The sequence below is a fragment of the Pteropus alecto genome, unplaced genomic scaffold (assembly GCF_000325575.1).
Source record: "Pteropus alecto unplaced genomic scaffold, ASM32557v1 scaffold44, whole genome shotgun sequence".
NCBI lineage: Eukaryota > Metazoa > Chordata > Mammalia > Chiroptera > Pteropodidae > Pteropus > Pteropus alecto.
In genome coordinates this window covers 4,604,565-4,623,374 of record NW_006436812.1, presented here as the reverse complement: position 1 = coordinate 4,623,374, position 18,810 = coordinate 4,604,565, and the positions used below count along the sequence as shown (strand labels likewise).

The following is an 18,810-nucleotide window of genomic DNA, read 5'->3' as shown; positions in this document are numbered from 1 at the left end:
ATATTTTATATTGAAAAATCTCTTAAGATATGTGTCACACACACAGAGGGAGTTGGTCAGCAACATACGGTATATTCCCATTTTTGAAACAAAACAATTCAAAACAGGTGAGTGTAGGGGGAGACCTTTGCCCAAGGAGGCTGGACTCAGCGCTAGGCTGGAATTTGTGCTCCAAGTCCCTAACATGGAGGCCGGGCACCAGCGCTCTTGGGCAGGGGACCTCGCGCAGATAGGCTCAGTTTCCCCACGGCGGACGCCGACTCGAGGACACCGGAATATGCCCTGCGGTTCTCACTACCCCGGATGCCTCCGCGCCTGGGGCCCACAGGCTGGCAATTGCGAGAGAGCCGGGAAAACCGGAAGTTGGAGTGAGGCAGCCGGACGGGAAATGCGGGCACACCGGTCACGGCTGGGCGGCTTTAGGGTGACTCTCCCCATTCCGTGGGGCTGCCCCTCGGGGGCGCGGACGGGAGCGCGCAGGTGAGGGCGGCTGGGCGGTGCCGTGGAGGGGCGGGGTCACAGGGTCTTCAACCAGTCACCGACGTCTCCCTTGGGCGGTGCGGGGGCGGAGCAGCGTCGTTGCCTGGACGACGTGGTCCCGGCGTTTGTGTTCGGTGGTCTGCGGAGCTGGGCGGTGCCGACTGGTGAGCGCTGGGCTCCTGGGGCTCCTGCGGCTCCCAACGCTTCCTCTGCGGCCGCTTCGCCCTAGGGGACAGAGCCGCTGGGGCGTCTCCTCGAATCTGGGGGTGAATGGGCCGCGGGCCGCGTGAACTCCCACGACTTGGTCTTCAGTGGCCCTGGGGGTTCTTAGTTTTTTCTACTTTAAAAAACGTTTATTCCTGGGACCCCCATTTAACACACTGGTTTTCTTCTCTTTCGACGGTTAACATTCGCTTTTCTGTTTACTCAATTATTCCTGTTTTTCTTGGCCTCTCCCACATTCCTTTATTTTTTCCTATGATTTTTCCTTTCTAAGGCTAGATCTCTGAATTTTCCTGTCTCCAGCCTGGCTTAACTACCTTAATTAGTACCTGGTTATTGTTGTTTTTGTTACTTCAGATGCTTCTTTTTTTCTAGTTCTTTTTCCGGGTGTTTTTTTGTAAGGTCATCTTTAAGACCTGAGTAAGCTCCCAGGCCAATCTCTGAGGGTAGACCGTGATTTATTTCCTAAAGGTGGCGTCTTCTCCTTACTCAAGCGCAGTGAAGCTGCCTGATACCAGAGTTGGCATTTGTGTTTGCCGTGCCTGAAGCTCCGATAAGCAACTTCATCCATGATAGCTATCCCTATGACAGGCTCCTGAGGTGAGTACAGCCTTGAACTAGTGACTTGTGAGCTGGACAGCGGTGTTTTCTGTTGGAGTTGTATGGAGTTTTTTTGTTTTTGTTTTTGTTTTTGTTTTTTAATCGTCAACATTTAAAAATCAGAATATTTCACATAGAAATCTGATTATATTTGGCTTCTCTTGAAAAATCCTCAAGCTTTTGCAATACTGGGCCCCCAACTGTCCCCTTTAAACAAAATATGGTTTCTTGAGGTCCCTGAAGCCCTGCTCCACTCTGGTCTTACACTCAAGGCACTGATCATTTGTGGTACTGCCTGATTGCCAGATGCATTTAGGTTTTGATTTCTGCTTTACTTAGTGACTCACCCTGCCCAGGTGCCTTTCTGAACTCTTTCAGGGACTGAAATTCCTACACAACAAATCTGAGAGCCCTTCCTCCTAGACCTGCTTAGTCCTAGAGCCAGCCCTGGAAAGATTTCCTCTTATTCCCAAGAAGGGGCTAATGTCTGTCATATAGTAGGTGCTCAATAAATATTTTTTAACAGTCAAATAAATGTTGAAACTTCATTTGGTGTAGTTAGGCAATCCCCGGATGGGATCCAAACCTCTGGGCTTCCCCAGTATCGCTCCAGTGTCCCTTTTGTCTAGTAGAGCAACTTTGCCCAGGAAGCAGGACACACCTGCTCTTTTTGGACTCGGTGCACTCCTGGGATTGCTGTGGGCTGAAATGGTCCACCTCAGGAGTGAGTTCCCTACTCTAGACATTGGCTGTGCTCCTCAATGGAGATGTGCTCACAGATTGAGCAGTTCATCCTTCCAGGGATCTCTGTGGCTTTTTCTTTTTGTAGCTCTCGCTGGCTTGAAAACAATATTAATTTTTGCTACACTTTTCTACATCTCTTTTTACCTTGAGTTTTAAAACACCTGGAAATACCGACCAGAGACAAATCCCAGGGGTAATTTTTCTTTCAGCAGAGTGACAGTAGAATGGAGCAGAATTCTAAGATTCCTAAAACATTTTAACTCCAAAGGAGAGTTACAAACTCAGAATGCTGCAGGGGCCAAGTGGGGACCAAATGTGAGGAATACAGGTCCAGGGTTGCCAGATGTTCTGATTTTTCAAGAAAATCAATTTTATGAGAATTCTTCTAAGTTTTAAATGTTGGAAATTAAATTTTTTAAAAAATTAAACCCTTGTGAGCCTTCATATTATGCCCATGAGCTGGTACAGGGGCCACTCATGCCTGTCTGGGTTAAGTGGATGCATCCCATGGGACTCTGATGGGTCAAAGGCAGTGGGCATGGGAACATTTCCTGGAGAAACCTTCTTGGACTCTCACTCAGGGCTGGCCCCTACCCCTTTCCTGATTGAGAGGTGGACTATGAAGCCAGGGATGTCTGAAGGTCTGGGACCCCATAGACAGATGGGTCAGACCTCTTTATCCCCTCTATCCCCAGTCTTGAGAAGGAGCTGGGGGTAGGGGTGGGGAATCTAGAAAAATCAAATTGATCCCACATCTTTTTGAGGTGTAGAGCATCAGGAGGTGAGGGGCCCCAGGCCTTTTTGTTTCCTAAGTTTGCCCTTATAAAGAGAGAACTCTGTCCTACTCTTAGGAGGAACCCAGAGGACCTGCTGACCAGCCTGGGGACCTTAAATGAAATCCAGGGACATCTCCACAGAGACACCATAGACCTTCAGAAGCACTGAAGGGTGCTGAAAAGGACCATCATGCCCCTCCACCCAGCAGTGTCCTTCCTCCTTTGAGGATAGTTGCAATGCTCTCTTTGAAACATCAGATATCAAAATCCTCCCACAAAATATATTTTCCCATTTTGGAGCCCCTGCTTGGCTGGTATCACAAGTATGTATGAGCCTGGTAAAGTGATCATGAGCTGGCAATGCAGATCTGGAAGTCACCTCTCTGCCAAGAGCAGGTGCAGCTCGCCTTGGGACCCCAGACCCGGAACCCTCGAAGCCAGGAACCCTGTAGGACTGCAGCTGCACGGGGAACAGGATTTGGGAGGGACTTCCTGTTGTCCTTAATCCCAGTCTCCACCCGGCTCCCGTTGCTGGCTGCAGAGACTCCTTTCCCAGGGGAGGGGGCCCTGCTTCCCAAGGTGCCCCCTCCACCTCCACCTCAGTAAGAGGGGGGCTTGGGAGGTCCCCTGGACCCTGAGACTCTTCTGGGTGGCTGCTGGCAAGAGGAAACGGGGTCAGAGGTGGACATCTTGGAGAGAAGGGCCGGGACTCTGGTTGGGGAAGGGGAAGGACATCATCTGGGAATGTGAGCAGGATGGAATCCTGGGCCCAGGCGGGTGGTTGCAGCCACAGGGAGGGCTGCTGAGAGCTGGCGGCTCAATTTCTGGTTCCTAGGCAGGCCGAGGCAGGCCGAGTCAGGCCGAGCAAAGGGCATATGTGTGTCCTGGGCCAGGGAGATGGCAGGACACACAGTTGAGCTAGCTGTGGCAGGCGGGGCCCCACCCAGCTCCTGTTTTGTAGGATCTCTACAGACTTTTTGGCTCTTGATGACAGGAGATACAGATTCCTAGTCAGCCCTGGCTTTCCCTGAGCTAGTTGCTCTGAGATTCAGGGCTCATGTTTCAGTAACAAAAGGGACAATACAAAATAGCATTCTGTCAAAGTGAAGGACTGAAAAACAGAGAGAGAGAGGCTGTTTGATGGCATCGGGGAGGCTTTATTTCTGATTGGGAACAGAGGTGGGTCTGGTCCTGTGTGGGGATTTTCAGGGCATTTCAGAGGTGTCCAGGAAACACTCGCTGATTTCCTTTTGCTCTTCCAGGTTCCTGGCCAGAGCTGGAAGGGGCTCGGCCCATAAGAGGAAACTGTGCTTTTAGCTCTGAGATAGAAAATGTCTGCAGACGGTGGAGGTAACCCTGCTACCCAGGACAAGGAGAGAGCCCAAGAGGTATGGATGGGGCTCTGGGTGGGGGAGCCATGCCCTAGAAAGAACCAGAGCAGGATGGGATCTTCAGGGCAGGGCATCTGGACCAATGGAAAAGAGTTGGACTCACTGGGGCAAGAGGGCTGGTGGATGGGGGTTAAGGGGGATATTGAAGAAAAGGTAGTGTGATGGGAAATGCCTTCCACCTGGGAATCAACTTCTGTGGAACGGCATTGCTTGGCCTGGTAAATTCCGTAGTCACCAGACCAAAGGCCACATGAGGCAGCAGGGAAGCTGTTGCGGTTCCTACTGGTGAGGTTGGCTCTCTGAACAGCACCCAGAGCACACAGAGAAGCCTCAGTCTACCCTCTACTGCCCTCAGCATGGGACCCCATCTCTTCTCTCTCTGGATCTGAGCACCTAAGCCTTCCTGTACCTATTGCCCATGTGTGTGTGTAATTAACCAGAGTCACTAGGCTTGAAATCAGAGGAATATGAGTCAGCCATAGTCAGATGTGTGACCTTGAGCAAGTCCTCTGGCAACCAAGTGTGTGACCGATAAAATGTGGATCATGTGCCTATTGTTCCCATCCATCTCACACAGGTGGTTGGCTCGGAGGAAATAATGGGCACAAGAGTCCTCTGTAAGCAGTTTGTCAATCCACAGGAGATCATTATTTTAACATATAAAACAAGAACACCCACAGCAGCTGGAACCTAGGTCAGAGAGACTGTGTCCCCTCACCTAGTAATTTCAGTGGTTCTGAGTACAAATACAAATCAAGTATTATTATTTTTCCGCTATAGAAGCACAGGTCATTGTTACCACTGTTTGGTTTCCCTTCCACAATGCCTTTGTAACAGACAGGCCTCATACATTCACAGCATTCTCTGCTGATGTTGGGTTCTGTTAGCCCACACAGTAGAGTAATAATAATAATTACAGGCACCGTTCTGTGTTCATCTAGAACTTTCCAGAGCGGGCAGCACTTTCTCACTTGTTATCTGTGTGGGAGGCATAGTTGCTGAGTTTCTGAGGCTGCTTCACCCCACCCTTGTTGTTCCCAGGCACTCTGACTCATGGCCTTGGGTCTTTCCCTTAGAGACCCTAATGCAGATGGAGATGGGGGATAGTCGGGGAGGGATAGGCATGAGTTCCCAGCAGAAGGCTGGCCAGTCTCTGTGCTGTGGATGACAATGAGGTTTCGTCAGGGGCCTTACAGTGCAAGGGAAGTGACTTCCCTGAGGTTTTGTGGGGAGGTAGCACCTGCTCGGAGTTGAACAGCTAGTGAGGATTGGCTCTGGATTTGAGCCCTGGTCGACTGACTGAAACCTGCTCCTCACCCTCCCAGAGTGCTGGGGTAAGACTAGTGTGACAAAGAGGGGACCAGCTGGGAGGACCCTGAAGTCCCACTATGGGGGCCAGTACTGAGGGGGTGAGCAGGAGAGGATTTGTCCTCTGTTAGACCAAGGTGGACACCACGCCTCAGCACGCTTAGTGGCACCCTTGGGCTTTTTTTCTCCAAACCAAAAAATTCCAACTACTCCAACCATAATGAGTCAGGCCAGAAACAGCCCAAGGCCACATGACGCCTCCCTGTCACCTTCAAGACATGGTGACTTGAGAGTTCAGTATACTTGAGTTCAAATCCTTACTGAGCCACTCACAAGCTCCATGATCTTGAGCTGTTGTAGAATCTCTGAGCCCGTGTATGAGTGTCCTGGAGCTGCTGTAACAAAGGCCACAAACTGGGTGGCTTAAAATAACTGGAATTTATTCTCTCACAGTTCTGGAAGCCATAAACCCAAAATCAAGATGTCGACAGGCCTCTCTCTCAAGGATCTAGGGGAGGATCCTTCCTGCCTCTTCCAGCTTTGGGGGGCTCCAGGTGTCCCTTGGCTGTAACAGCATCATTCTAATCTCTGCTTCTGTCTTTGCATGATCTTTTTCGCCATGTTTCTGTGCCTTTAATAGGGACAGTAGTCATTCGATTTAGGGTCCAACCAAAATCCAGGGTGAGTTCATCTCAAGATCCTTAACTAATTACATCTGCAAAGACCTTTTTTCTCAATAATGTCACATTCCAGGTTTCCCAGCAGACATGAATTGTGGGGGGACACAATTCAACTCATTACACTTGGTTTCCTCATATTTAAAAATAACAATCCATACTGCTGTAGAAGGTGCAAGGCTTGGATTGAGAAGAGGCAGCTGCCCTTTATGCACCTGTCCAGGCTGCACTTGGCAGGGCCTTTAATAGCCTGCCTGCTTTTCCTTTCGGGGGTGAGCATGAGATGCACAGGTCCCTAGGGACTAGACAAAGAAGCAAGGCTAGTCCTTTAAGCTGTGTCTTGCATTTGGTTGTGTGTTCGGCGACCTTAGGTATCTTCCCCTGCAGGGACCTCCTGGGCATGGAGGGCATGGAACTTGGCTGTCTCCCACTCTCCGTGCCAGTGCTGATGGGGGCTGCCATTCCTAGGTTCCAGGTCATGGGCATCCTTGTCAAGAAATGCTTTCCCAGTCAAAGGAGATGGTGCCTTTGGGAGCCACTCAGGAGTCACCCCACATCAAGACAGAGCCTCAAGAACTGCACCCCGAGGGGGCATCACAGGAGGACAGGGATCACGGAGCTTGGGGCTGGACACCCCTAAGCCAGGGATCTGCAGAGAAAGCTCTTTTCCTGCCTGGCAGAGGTGAGGAGAAGGATGTGGAGAGAAGCACTTTCCTGAGCGGCAGCTGTGGGGTGGAAGCTCACAGCCCAGGAGTGGAGAGATCCCTGCCATGGTCACGAGAGATGCCTGGATGTCTGCCCACTCACCTCTTGGAGGCCGCCCCTCATAGCCTCAGAACCTATTGCCCCTCTTCTGGGGTGGGTTGAAGGGTGGGGGTTAAGGCAGCCATGGATGTACCAGGCATGAGCCCATTTAGGGGGTTACAGGAGGACCCAGCAGGATGAGGTGGCCGCCCTGAGGACCTCTCTCCTCTCTCAGCCCTCCCCTCCCCCCAGTTCCCTGTGCTTTCCCATGAGGGGAGGACCAGAGACCGGCAGATGGCTGCGGCACTCCTCACCGCCTGGTCCCAGGTGAGTGTCCCTGTCTAAGGCTATAGGAGAAATAGAAAGATGTGGAGGGACAGTGTCTCTGACTGAATTGTCCTTCAGATCTGAGCACCGGACCTGAGGGTGGGGGCTGGAAAGGAACGTACTGGAGATCCTGAGCTTTGGCTGTGATGTCAGAAAAGAAGGCCTCCCTTGCTTTTGCCTACTGTCTTCTGCTGTACACAAATGCCTTGTTCTTGCCCCAGAAAAGCCATCCGTGGGCAGCTCCTGCTTCACCATCAGACCTGAGGGGAGGCTTCATTCAGGGCAGCAGGTTGGGAGTCTGGGGTCTCAGCTTCATCTTGGCACCATCAGGCCTTTCTATGTGTCCTGGTATGTCCTACAGAGTGGGTGTTTTGTGTTGTTTCAGATGCCAGTGACCTTTGAGGATGTGGCTTTGTACCTCTCCCGGGAGGAATGGGGACGGCTGGACCACACTCAGCAGAGCTTCTACCATGATGTCCTACAGAAGCGGAATAGGCTGGCCTTGGGTAAGGGCTGGCGCTTACACTGGGGCGGCAGCTTCCTGAGGCCCTTGATGTCAGAGGTGGGGCTCATCCCAATGCCACCTCCCTGTTTCCCAGGGATTTAAAACCCCTCGTTTCATCTAGACCAGTGGTCCCCAACCTTTTTGGAACCAGGGACTGGTGCTCCTATGAGAATCTAATGCCTGATGATCTGAGGTGGAGCTGAGGCGGTGATGCTAGCGCTGGGGAGCGGCCACAAATACAGATGAAGCTTTGTTCGCTCGCCACTCACCTCCTACTGTGTGGCCCAGTTCCTAACAGGCCATGGACTGGTACCAGTCCACAGCCCAGGGGTTGGGGACCCCTGATCTAGACCGCGCTGTTCTGTAGAAACTTCCTAGTGATAGACGTGCTCCGTATCTCAGCTGAGATGGTAGCCACAAGCCAAATGTGGCTGTTGAGCACTAGAAATGTGGTTAGAGCAACTGAGTATTTAGTTTTATTTCATTTTAATCAAATGAAATTTGAACTGAAATAGCCACACGTGGCTAGTTGGCTGCTGTACTAGACAGTGCCAACTTAGAGTTTCTGCTTCTCTTTGGTTCTTCCGTAGTTCATCTTATTCCTGTAGTTCATCCTCTTTTTCCATGAAGTCCAGCTTTAAAAGTGTGTGAACAGAAAGCTTGGCCCTGGGGTCAGGGCTGCATGACCATGGTGGGGGAAGCATAGTGCCAGCTGACTCTGCAGACCCATGGACTCTGAGCTTTCACATATGCCCCAACAGGCGTGTCCTCTTCTCAGAGAACCCTTGGCTCCCTCGATTTTTCTCACAGTAAGTAGTTAAGTCCTGGGGCTTTGACTCCTCAATTTCAGACTCTAGTTTTCTTGGCAGATTTTTATGAGATCTTATGGAAAACCCAGTGTTCATTCATTGTCATCCATTCATTCAGTTTGTCAACACACATCTGTTGCACATCTACTAGTCCAGATGAAGCTGGGGCCTTGGTAATGCCACCTTTTGACTTCAGTAGTGGGCCAAGACCTTCACTGTCTTGGAGGACCCCAGGATCACAGCCATCTTGCTCACTTCTTTGATTATCTCAGGTTTGCTTACCACCCGTTGTTAACACTCCCAAGGCTCAGACCAGCAGGTCTGAGACAAGTCTTAGATCTAGAGGGACCCTAGCACCCATTTGCAGCCCTGTGGCAGGCCTCATAGATGCTGTAAACCACCTGGTTGGTCCAACACATTCCTTTTTTCCCATAGAGCTTGGATCAGGTCATGGAGGCCAGGCCCTCTGCTACCTTACTGACTTGACGAGAATTCCTGGGCCTTCACCTGGGGACTTGGCAAATGGCCCTTGACTTCTGGGTGTTCAGTGTCCCTGGCCCTCTTCTCCCAGGCCTTCCCACTTGGCATCTCTTTGCCTCTGGCCCTCCCACAGGAACCCTTTTTGCCGATGGCTCTAGGAAGGTATAGGTGCAAGAGTGAGAGATTGTTTGGTTTCCAGAGTTGCCAGGCCCACCACTGGGCTATGCGAGGATGGGGGTTTCTGGCAGCTGACCTGGCCCAACCTTTACTTCTGTTGCTCATTCAGGGAAACAAGACAGAGCCTCAACTCAGCCCCAAAAGTGTGTCTGGTGGTGACCATGGAATGTGCTTCTTAGAGAGGGTGGACACCTGACCCTAAGCAATTTTTGTGCTCACCTGGTTTTATCTCCCGTTTCCAGAGCTGCACCTGCTCCCCTTTTGCTCTGTTAGTTTTTGGGGGTGTGTGTCTCCTGCTGGGAAGTCCAGAAGGCCCATGACTGAGTGCAGAATCTCTTTTTGGGCAGAGTTTCCCTTCAGCAGAACTTTTTGGGCCTCCCAAGTTCAGGGCAAGGGTAAGGCCTCAAGCTCGTGCCAGCAGACAGGAGATGAGGATAAGAGAGGTGCGTGCAGAGGTGATGGGTGGGCAGTGGGGTCATCACTGTCACTCCTGGGTGCCCCTTGTCAGTGCAGGCTCTGTTTCCCATGGGGTGCAGACACATGGCCCTTCCTGGGGGAAGGGCTCCCATCGGGTCCTTTCCTTTGTCTCCATCTCTGGAATTCCCCTGGATCCCTCACAAAAGCCTCTCTGGCTGGAAACCCTTTCTCCAGGAGCGGTGGAGGTGGGAAAGGAGCCTATGCCATGCCCGGCATCCCATGGGGATGTGAAGTCCTTCAGGACCAGGGCAGAGAGAGCCCATGGGGACAGCCTGCAGTGTGGGCAGCAAGCAGCTAGAGGCCAGAGCCCTGGGCCAGCCAAAGATGATGGGCAGCCCAGTCCCCTGGAGGAGAGACAGCCAGAACCAGCCCCACTCGACACCGGTCTCCCAGAGAAATCCAGTGAGGAGGAAACCGGGGCCCCTGAGAGCAGTGAGGAGGGCCTGGCCCCTGATGGCGATGGTGACGCCAGTAAGAAGACCTACAAGTGTGAGCAGTGTGGCAAGGGCTTCAGTTGGCACTCCCACCTGGTGACACACCGGCGCACGCACACAGGCGAGAAACCCTATGCCTGCACAGACTGCGGCAAGCGCTTCGGTCGCAGCTCACACCTCATCCAGCACCAGATCATTCACACGGGCGAGAAGCCCTACACCTGCCCCTCCTGCTGGAAGAGCTTCAGCCACCACTCGACACTGATCCAGCACCAGCGCATTCACACAGGTGAGAAGCCCTATGTGTGTGACCGCTGTGCCAAGCGCTTCACCCGTCGTTCGGACCTGGTCACCCACCAGGGCACGCACACAGGTGCCAAACCCCACAAGTGTCCCATCTGCAGCAAGTGCTTCACTCAGAGCTCGGCCCTGGTCACCCACCAGCGCACCCACACAGGGGTCAAACCCTACCCATGCCCCGAGTGCGGCAAGTGCTTCAGCCAGCGCTCCAACCTCATCGCGCACAACCGCACACACACTGGCGAGAAGCCCTACCACTGCCTCGACTGTGGCAAGAGCTTCAGCCACAGCTCACACCTCACGGCCCATCAGCGCACCCACCGTGGCGTCCGGCCCTATTCCTGTCCCCTCTGTGGCAAGAGCTTCAGCCGGCGTTCCAACCTACACCGGCATGAGAAGATCCACACCACGGGGCCCAAGGCCCTGGCCATGCTGATGCTGGGGGCAGCAGGAGCTCTGGCGGCACCCCCACCAGCTCCCACCTAGGAGGCGAGGAAGGTGGGTCCAGGCCCCCAAGGAGGAACAAGGGCAAGGGAAGGGTGTTGGGGAGGTGCTGGCTTTGGGATGGGGCATGGCAACGGAAAGAACTAAGGCAAGGAACAGGCACGCTAGCTGCAAATTAAAGGCCTTGGAATTCAAGCCACGGCCTATTTCTCTGTCTTGGGGGGCCCTGGTGGCTGACCCCAGACTGGGAGGCTCTTGGGTCAACCATATGTCCTCACTCAGGTACCCCTGAGTCATCACTCTCAGGGCTTGGGCACCCTCTTTCCCAGCCTTGATCTGCCTTAGGGCCCAATCCAGATGTCTGGGACCATAAGTCTCCAGACAAAGAGATGGCTGGGACCATAAGTCTCCAGACAAAGGCTTCTTAGCACAGAGAAGTTTCAAGACCTGAAGCCAACCAGCCTTTTCTGGAATTGTGGGCCCTCTGGCTGGTGGTCTGCTGCTGTCATCACTCTCATCCCAGGGCCATTGCCCATTGAGCCCTGGACCCTCCCTCTGTTCTTTAGGAGCTGGGAGCTGGGCAGAGCCAGCTTGAGGACTCATGCTCATTGTCTCCTGTCTGCCCTGTCTTCTTCTCGGGCACTGGGGCCGAGTTTTGTAACTGGCCTTTTTCTATCTGCTTCCACTGGGGGCCAACTGTAATCCAGTGAGAATTGCTCACTTACCAGGGACCACTGTCCCTCCTGGTCCTTTCTGAGGCTGCTGCCATCTCCTTCTGCTACATGGCCTCTTCGTACATGTCCTTTGTGATTTGCCCTATCTACCCCTGCCTGGCTGCTTTACTCCTGGCTTTTGTTTTTTTTTTGTCTCTGTACTTTCTATTTCTTATTCTCTACTATTTTTTCTGGGAGGGGTGGACTCAGCATGCTTATTATCCAAGATTTTCAACTCAGCTCCCAAGATAATATGCATTTCTCACCTTGAGGACATCTGCATCAGGAAGGCCATTGAGATCCCACCTGGCTCTGTGGATCATGAGGCCAGCAGTATGGCTGCAGCCCTAGTTGGCTCCCAGCTCCTAAAGTACAAAGTGTCTTGAACAAGATAGCATACTGATGATAGTATAATAGCTGCCAGCTGCCCTGCCAGGTGTGGGGCTAAGCACCATATATATGTCACCTCTACTCTTCCCAATGCTGAGCAGTGGGTTTTATCCCAGTTTTATAGATGGGGAAGCTGAAGCTGAGAAGTTCAATAACTTGCCCAAAGTCATACAACCAGAGAGCTAGAAGCTGGGGTTCAGGGCCATGGATTTTACCATGTTAAAAATATCTCCATTTCCATGCACCCCAACAGCTATTGACTGTCTAGTGCATGATATTATGAGGCAGGGCTGTCTAAAAAGAGTAAGAGTAGATTTGACATTCTGGATTCTGGACTCAGCTGAAATACTTACTAGTGGGAGCCCAGGCAGGACTTGGTGGTATCTGGGAGGTCTCAGTGGAATTTAGGGTTAGCCTGCTGACAGGACTGGTTGAATTAGATGGTTCTTTCACAAAGAGGCAAGAAAGCAAGCAGTTTTCTCTCTCAGCTTGTTTTCCTGCCTCTGATCACAGCTATAAATGGAATTTCTCTGCTTGGCTCAGTGTGAGGGGCTGGGGGGAGCTTATGCACGTAAAGCAGGCTTGCTGTTCCCAGGAGCTTGTTTCCTAAAAAAAGAGGCAGGAAGAAGACTTGTTAAAACAACACTGGAGGTTGTCATCACTTGGCCCAAGCTTAGCACAGAGTACTCATTTGAACAGTGGCTATTTGCTTCCTTGGGCTGCATCGCCAGCACGTTGGGGCTTGAGTGACTTGGTGATCTGTGGAGTGAGCCAAGGAGTCATTTAAAAACTTCACTCTGCCCTCTGAGATCAGAGATCACAGTATCCAGGAGAAACTGTTTCTCCTTTTCATAGCACAGTGAAGAGGAATGTGGTTCCAAGAACCCCATAGGTCTCTGCTTCCTAGATCTCCATCCAGAGTCCACCATTTTGGGACAGACCTAGCAAAAGCATTTTAAGAGTGGAACTTGGCTGGGGCGTTGTGGAAGGGCCTGGAATGTCACGGTGGAGGGTGTTCATTATTTGGTGAGTGATGGAGCATCACTGAGAGGTAGCAGGCGGATACCACACTGTTGGTGTCTCTGGGTAGGAGTTGAGGCTCAGAAGTGTGGCCTGCTTTCTCCTGGCTTCTCAAACTTGACATCCCAGCTTAAGGGCACTGGAGAACATGACCAGGTTGCTTATGGTAAACCTGCACGTTCGAAGGAGGGTGAGGGCGGAGCGGGGAATATTCCCACTAAGCTTCATACACCTTTCCCGTGTGGCTGAAGGCTTGGCCCAGGTGCTGGCTGAAAGCGCTCTGGGCCCAGATGGCCGCGCTGCCCTCCCCATGCGGAGACGTAGGCCTGAGCACAGCGCTATTCCGGACAGTTCCTCGCGAGTTCGAGTGACCAAGCCAAGCGGTAAGGTCTGGAAACCTGCCAGGGTCTTCTCTGGGGACCAGCCACACGAGGTCACCTCGCAGCCTGGAGGATCGGTTCCGGAAGGCCCCGCCCCCCTGCTGCCCTTAGCCAATCTAGTGTCCCGGCGGAGAGGGGCGGGCTCCAGCAAAACTGGCCAATTATGGCTGGAGTTCTCGGAGCGGGCTCTTCCACGCCCCCAAGACGCACTATTGCCGGGGCAACTGTCAGATGCTCCCGGCTTTGAAACTTTGGTTTTTTCCCTTACTCTCGCGTCGACTGCGGGAGGAACCTACCACCCGGGCTGGACTCGGCTTCGTCACCAGCCCCTGACCCTTCAGAGTCGGCCCTGGGCCTACCACTGAGATGCGAAGCCTCCTGCTGGCCTAGAGAGGATGCAGACGGAAGGCCAGGGCCACATCCGGCTTCGCGCACGGAGCACGGGCGTGTAGTTACGGAGACCGAGACCCGGGTAATACGATCCCTTACGGTGGCCGGGCGGTGAGCGGCGCTGGGGGCGTCCCGGCCCCATCCCAGACACCTCCCGCGGGCACTCTAGCAACTTTTGAGCCCGGAGCAGGGCCTGACGGTGCTGCTAGGGAGAGCTGGGCGCGAGTGCGGCAACGGCTTGGAGGGAGACCGCGGTCCTCTTCTAGAGGAGCCGGGTAAACTGAGGCGGCCAGTGCGGAGGGTGGGGTGGGGGTGTAGCGTGGCTTTGGGTGGTGCGTTGGTCGGTGGTACAGGGTAGGGAAACGTTAAATGGAGGCTTTGCTGCATTCATTTATTCATTTTTCAAATACGAAATGAATGCATTCCAGGTTCTTTGCTAAATGTTGAGGAATGAGTCTTGAAAAAGCCAGACACGATCCTTGCTCCCTAGTGAGACTGCAAGCAGATAAACGACACATAATTTAAAGTAGTGACAAATGCCAGAAAGAAAGAACTGGGGTGAAGCAATGAAGGCTATTAAGAACTGATTGACCTCCTTTACCTCCTTTACCTTTTACCTTTAGAGAACGCCCCTGCAAGGAGGGAACGTTTAAGCTGAAACTTGAAGAATGACAGGCCATTTTATAAGGATTTGGGGGCAGAACCTTCCAAGCTAGGAAAACAAAATGAATAAAGGCCTTGTCATGAGGAAGAAATTGGTGTCCCAGAAGCTGTAATGACAACCCTGGTGGGAAGGAAAGGAGGCTAAAGAAGTGACACTTGCGAAGGGCTGTGGCCTGAGGTTTCTCTTTGATGTTCCATGGAGAGTAGAGAATGAGAAGTTATGAGGATGATCCAACCTTGCTCATTCATGCTCATGCTCATGCTCATGGTCCAACCTGTGAGGTCTGGTCAGACAGGCATGGGTTGCAGATGCAGCACTCCGTGGCCTGTGTCTCAGTCACGTCCCAGGGCCCACCATTTTTTCTTTTCTCAACTAACAAAGCTCCAGGCCAGCCATGAAGATTAATACAATCACACAGGCCACTGACCAGCACAATTTGTGCTGAAATATTCAGGGCAAAGTGGAAAAGATGCCTGGAGGGCCTAACTCCTGCAATCTCTTATGTACCCTATGTTCCTCTGGGCATACCCATATGACAGATTCCTCGTGATTGTAATTCCCTGGAACTAACCACTCTTTACTGAGCTCTTATTGTGTCTTAAGAGTTAATACTGGGCTAAGTGGTCTTTGTGTATCGTCTCATTTATGTAATCCTTATAACAGCCCTATGAGGTAGTGAATCAGTTAGGATTCAGTTCAACCCCAAATAACAGAGACCCAAAATAACAGGGTCTTAAACAAGATGGAAGTGTATTTCTCAAGAAAATGTCTAGAGGTAGGCCAGAGGTAGGCAGCCTATGGCAACAGAGATCCAGACTCCTAGCCTGCTGCTCCACTACTTTTAAAAGTGCCTGCTCAGGATCCCAAATTGAGTAGGATTTAACCATACATGCCATTTAAAATTTTTTAAATTAAATGAGAACACTATGTATAACTTTGTTAATAAATTTGAAATTATAGATGAAATGGATGATTTCCTAGAAAAAACAAAAACTATCAAGAAGACATAGAAATTCTGAATATTCAATATCCCACAGGAAAAATTATAAAAAAAATTTTTTTTTCTATTTTTCTTTTTAATGAATGAACTCTTAGTAGGCAGTAGTGCTAGATAGGGTATACATTCTGGTTGTAGTAGAGATCCAAAACAACAGTGACTTAAACATGGTATCTATTTCTCTGTCACATCACCTGCCTGGGTATAAATCCAGGGCTAGTTTGGTGGCTCTCCAGTCGTCAGGAAGCTAGGCACTTTGCATCTGATTGCTTTGAGACCATGGGTGTGACTCTCATCTGCATGGTCCATACCATGGACCATGGTATGGTGAAAAGAGAATAGGAAGCCATGAACCATCCCTTTCTAGTAAGATGCATATATCACATCTGCTCACATCTCATTGGCTTCAATTTAATTACATGGCCATACTTAGCTGCAGGAGAGGCTGGGAAAATATACTCTTTATTCTGAATGGCCATGTGCCCATTGAAAAATTCCTACTATAGAAGGAGAAAACTGATACTGGCAAACAACTAGCAGTGTTTCTGTTGTAAATGAGAATAGATGCTTCTTAATATGAGCATGGATATACATATCAGAGACAGTAGACACTTAATCGTAAATCATTAAAGATATTTTCATTAACCAAGACAGTGATGCTTGCTGTCCTAACATTGTTTAGGAAGTTCTGGACAATAATATAAGACTAAGAAAATGATGAGAATTAATTCTGGAAATGAATATAAATTTTTTGGAAAGCAAATGTTTACTTTTATTATTTGTAGATTATTTTCTAGCTAGAAAAATAAAACACCATCAGAAGGAAGTGAAAGTGCAATTAGATTGTCAATTTTAATATACTTATATACAAATAATTTATCATCTACCAGCAATGTCCAATATATGATAGGTGTGCCAATTATTAGTTTGTCTCAGCCCCCACTACATTTTTATTTTTGTCCCACTTTGTGATAACGAAGCTGGACCCTGTAGACATTTCTCCTTTGCTAGTCAATTTGATGTTCGTCTTTGCCAATAGAGGGCGTCAAAAGAGCACTATTAAGGCCACACTTGAAAAAAGGGACTTTCAAGTTCCTTCTTCCCCCAGTGTGTTTTTCTACCGGGGCCAGTAGAGGGAGGAGAGGGGCCCAGTAGCATCCACTTCAGTAAGTCTTCATAGAACAGTCTTGGCTCATTGCTCAAGCAAATGCAAGAAGGTATATGTAGAAATACATAAAATGGAAACAATCCAAGTGTTCAAGAGTAAGGGACTTTAAATACAGAACTTCCATGCTATGTAATACAATGCAGCTCGCAAAACATGAATTTTGTTTATAATTTTTCCATATAATGGAAAAATATAATGATATGGAAAAATATTCCTGATAGACTTTTTAAATTAAATTTATTGGAGTGACATTAGTTGATAAAATTATATAGGTTTCAAGTATAGAATTCTATAATACATTATCTACGTATTGCATTGTGTTCACACCCAAACTACGTCTGTCACCATATATTTGACCTCCTTTACTTATACCTATTTCCTTCCTCTTTTCCCTCTGGAACACAATGCTGTTGTCTGTGTCTATGAGTTTTTGTCTTGTTCATTCATTGCTTTCAGTTTTATATTCCACAAGAGTAAAGTCACATGGTTCTTGACTTTTTCTATTTGACATTTCGTTTAGGATGATATTCTCAAGACCCATCCATGTTGTTACAAATGGAAGTATTTCACCTTATGGCTGAGTAATACTCTATTGTGCATGTGTACCACATCTTTATCCAATCATCTATCGAAGGACACTTTGGTCATTTCCTTATTTTGACCACTGTGAAAAATGCTGCAATGAATATAGGGGTACATATATTTTTGTGGATAAACGTTTTCAAATTTTGGGGGTAGATACCCAGAAGAGGGATTGCTGGGTCATATGGTAATACTATTCTTAATTTTTTTTAGGAACCTCCATACTGTTTTCCATAGTGGCTATACCAATTTACATTCCCACCAGCAACGTATGAGGATCTGTTTTTACCCACAACCTCTCCAGCACTTACTACTTGTCTTGTTGGTAATAGCATTCTAACAGGTATTAGGTGGTATCTCATTGCGGTTTTGATTTGCACTTCCTTAGAGGCTAGAGAAGTTGAGCATCTTTTCATATATCTGCCTGCTATTTGTATGTCTTGGAGAAGTGTCTGTTCAGGTGCCCTGATAGACTTTTGAGTCAACAAAACATTACTTACATAAAATAATTCCAGGTTTATATTACAAATATCCACAGATGTAGAACTGTTAAAACAGGCTAAAATATTAATCGTGCTTATTTCTGAATGGCCTTATTAGGCCATTGTGCCAGAAAAATTCTGCTGGGACTAGAGCAGTGAAAACTTTCAGTCTGACTTCATGGAGCTTTTAGTTGAGTAGTAAGAGACAAATATTACACAAATGTCAGGTACTGATAAAATTTAGGAAGAAAAACAAGGGCAAAGCCATGGCAGGTGTAGGTGTGTTTGTGCGCGCACGCTGTTTACACAAGAAAAGCCACTTTAGGGGAGTGACATTTGAGCAGAGGGAGCTAGCCTTGTGGATATCGATACCTTTATAATTTTCCATATTTTCTTTTTGACACTAAGCGTGCAATACTTGCATAATCAAAACAAGAAAGCTCTATTTCAGAAAAAGATCTGAAGCCTCAGATCTCCAGGTCTAGGATTTAGTAGAGAGGGTGGGAACAGATCCAAATATGTGGAAAGGAGAACCCAGAGCTTCCCGGACATAGCCCGCCGGCTCTAGATTGTCCCAGGCCCCCGGGACCCCTGCCGCCCCTTAGACGAAGTTGGTGGTGGGAGAGTGTAGGACTACCCAGCGGTTAGCGTCCCCGCCTGCTGCGTAATGATGAGTGACCCCAGCCGACGCTGAAGGAAGGAGAATTGCCGCAAGAGGCTCCGCCTCTCTCACTGGACTGCATTTCCCAAGAAGCTCCACGCCCAGCTTGGAGCAGCTTAAGGCGGTCGAGGGCGGGATCCTAGAGGCTGGAAACCGATCTCCTGCGGTTGAGCTCCAGCTCCTGGGCCGTGGTCCCCTGGGTCCTCAACCCATTGTGCAGTGGAAAGAGCCGGAGACGGAGAAACGAGTCCGTCCCAAGCGCATCCCATTCTCCCCGTCCACTCCCCATCGATTAGAGCGGAGTCAGGGTCCATGGGCGAACGGCCTTCTGGGGGGTGTAGTTCCGAGCGCTTGCAGCGCCTGTGCCGCGCCGTTTCCCGGCGAACTCCGCGCGAACTTCCGGCCCCAGGACCTGGCGGCGGAACTGGGAACGCCTGAGTGGGTGTGGCGGTGTGTAGCGGGCGGGGG

General features: G+C 50.0%; 2 protein-coding genes across 16 annotated transcripts in view; both read left to right on the top strand.

Annotated features, from left to right (window-relative positions):
* Positions 1–393: 393 nt before the first annotated feature.
* On the top strand, positions 394–14,543 carry ZNF205 (zinc finger protein 205). Of its 14 annotated transcripts, XM_015590973.2 has the most exons (10): positions 655–1,302; positions 2,898–3,568; positions 4,085–4,210; positions 6,667–6,880; positions 7,178–7,269; positions 7,655–7,775; positions 8,536–8,583; positions 9,588–9,683; positions 9,892–14,063; positions 14,412–14,543. In XM_015590973.2, exons 3-9 carry the CDS (start codon positions 4,154–4,156, stop codon positions 10,935–10,937), a joined length of 1,674 nt encoding a protein of 557 aa, XP_015446459.1. In that variant the 5' UTR covers positions 655–1,302; positions 2,898–3,568; positions 4,085–4,153; the 3' UTR covers positions 10,938–14,063; positions 14,412–14,543. The 14 variants fall into 14 exon arrangements, with proteins under 14 accessions (XP_015446452.1, XP_015446450.1, XP_024904056.1 ...); XM_015590966.2 differs by lacking the exon at positions 8,536–8,583 and adding an exon at positions 394–480 and having other exon boundaries at positions 1,174–1,302; positions 7,655–7,831; positions 9,588–14,063; XM_015590964.2 differs by lacking the exon at positions 8,536–8,583 and adding an exon at positions 518–644 and having other exon boundaries at positions 1,174–1,302; positions 7,655–7,831; positions 9,588–14,063.
* ZNF213 (zinc finger protein 213) overlaps positions 13,759–18,810 on the top strand; it is an 11,211-nt gene continuing 6,159 nt past the window's right edge. The window contains exon 1 of one of the 2 annotated variants that reach the window (XM_025048295.1): positions 13,759–13,870. The gene's annotated coding sequence lies outside the window, so the exon portion shown is untranslated. Of the gene's footprint in view, positions 13,871–17,364; positions 17,543–18,810 lie in introns of those variants that run through there. The other variant, XM_025048294.1, reaches the window with a different exon arrangement.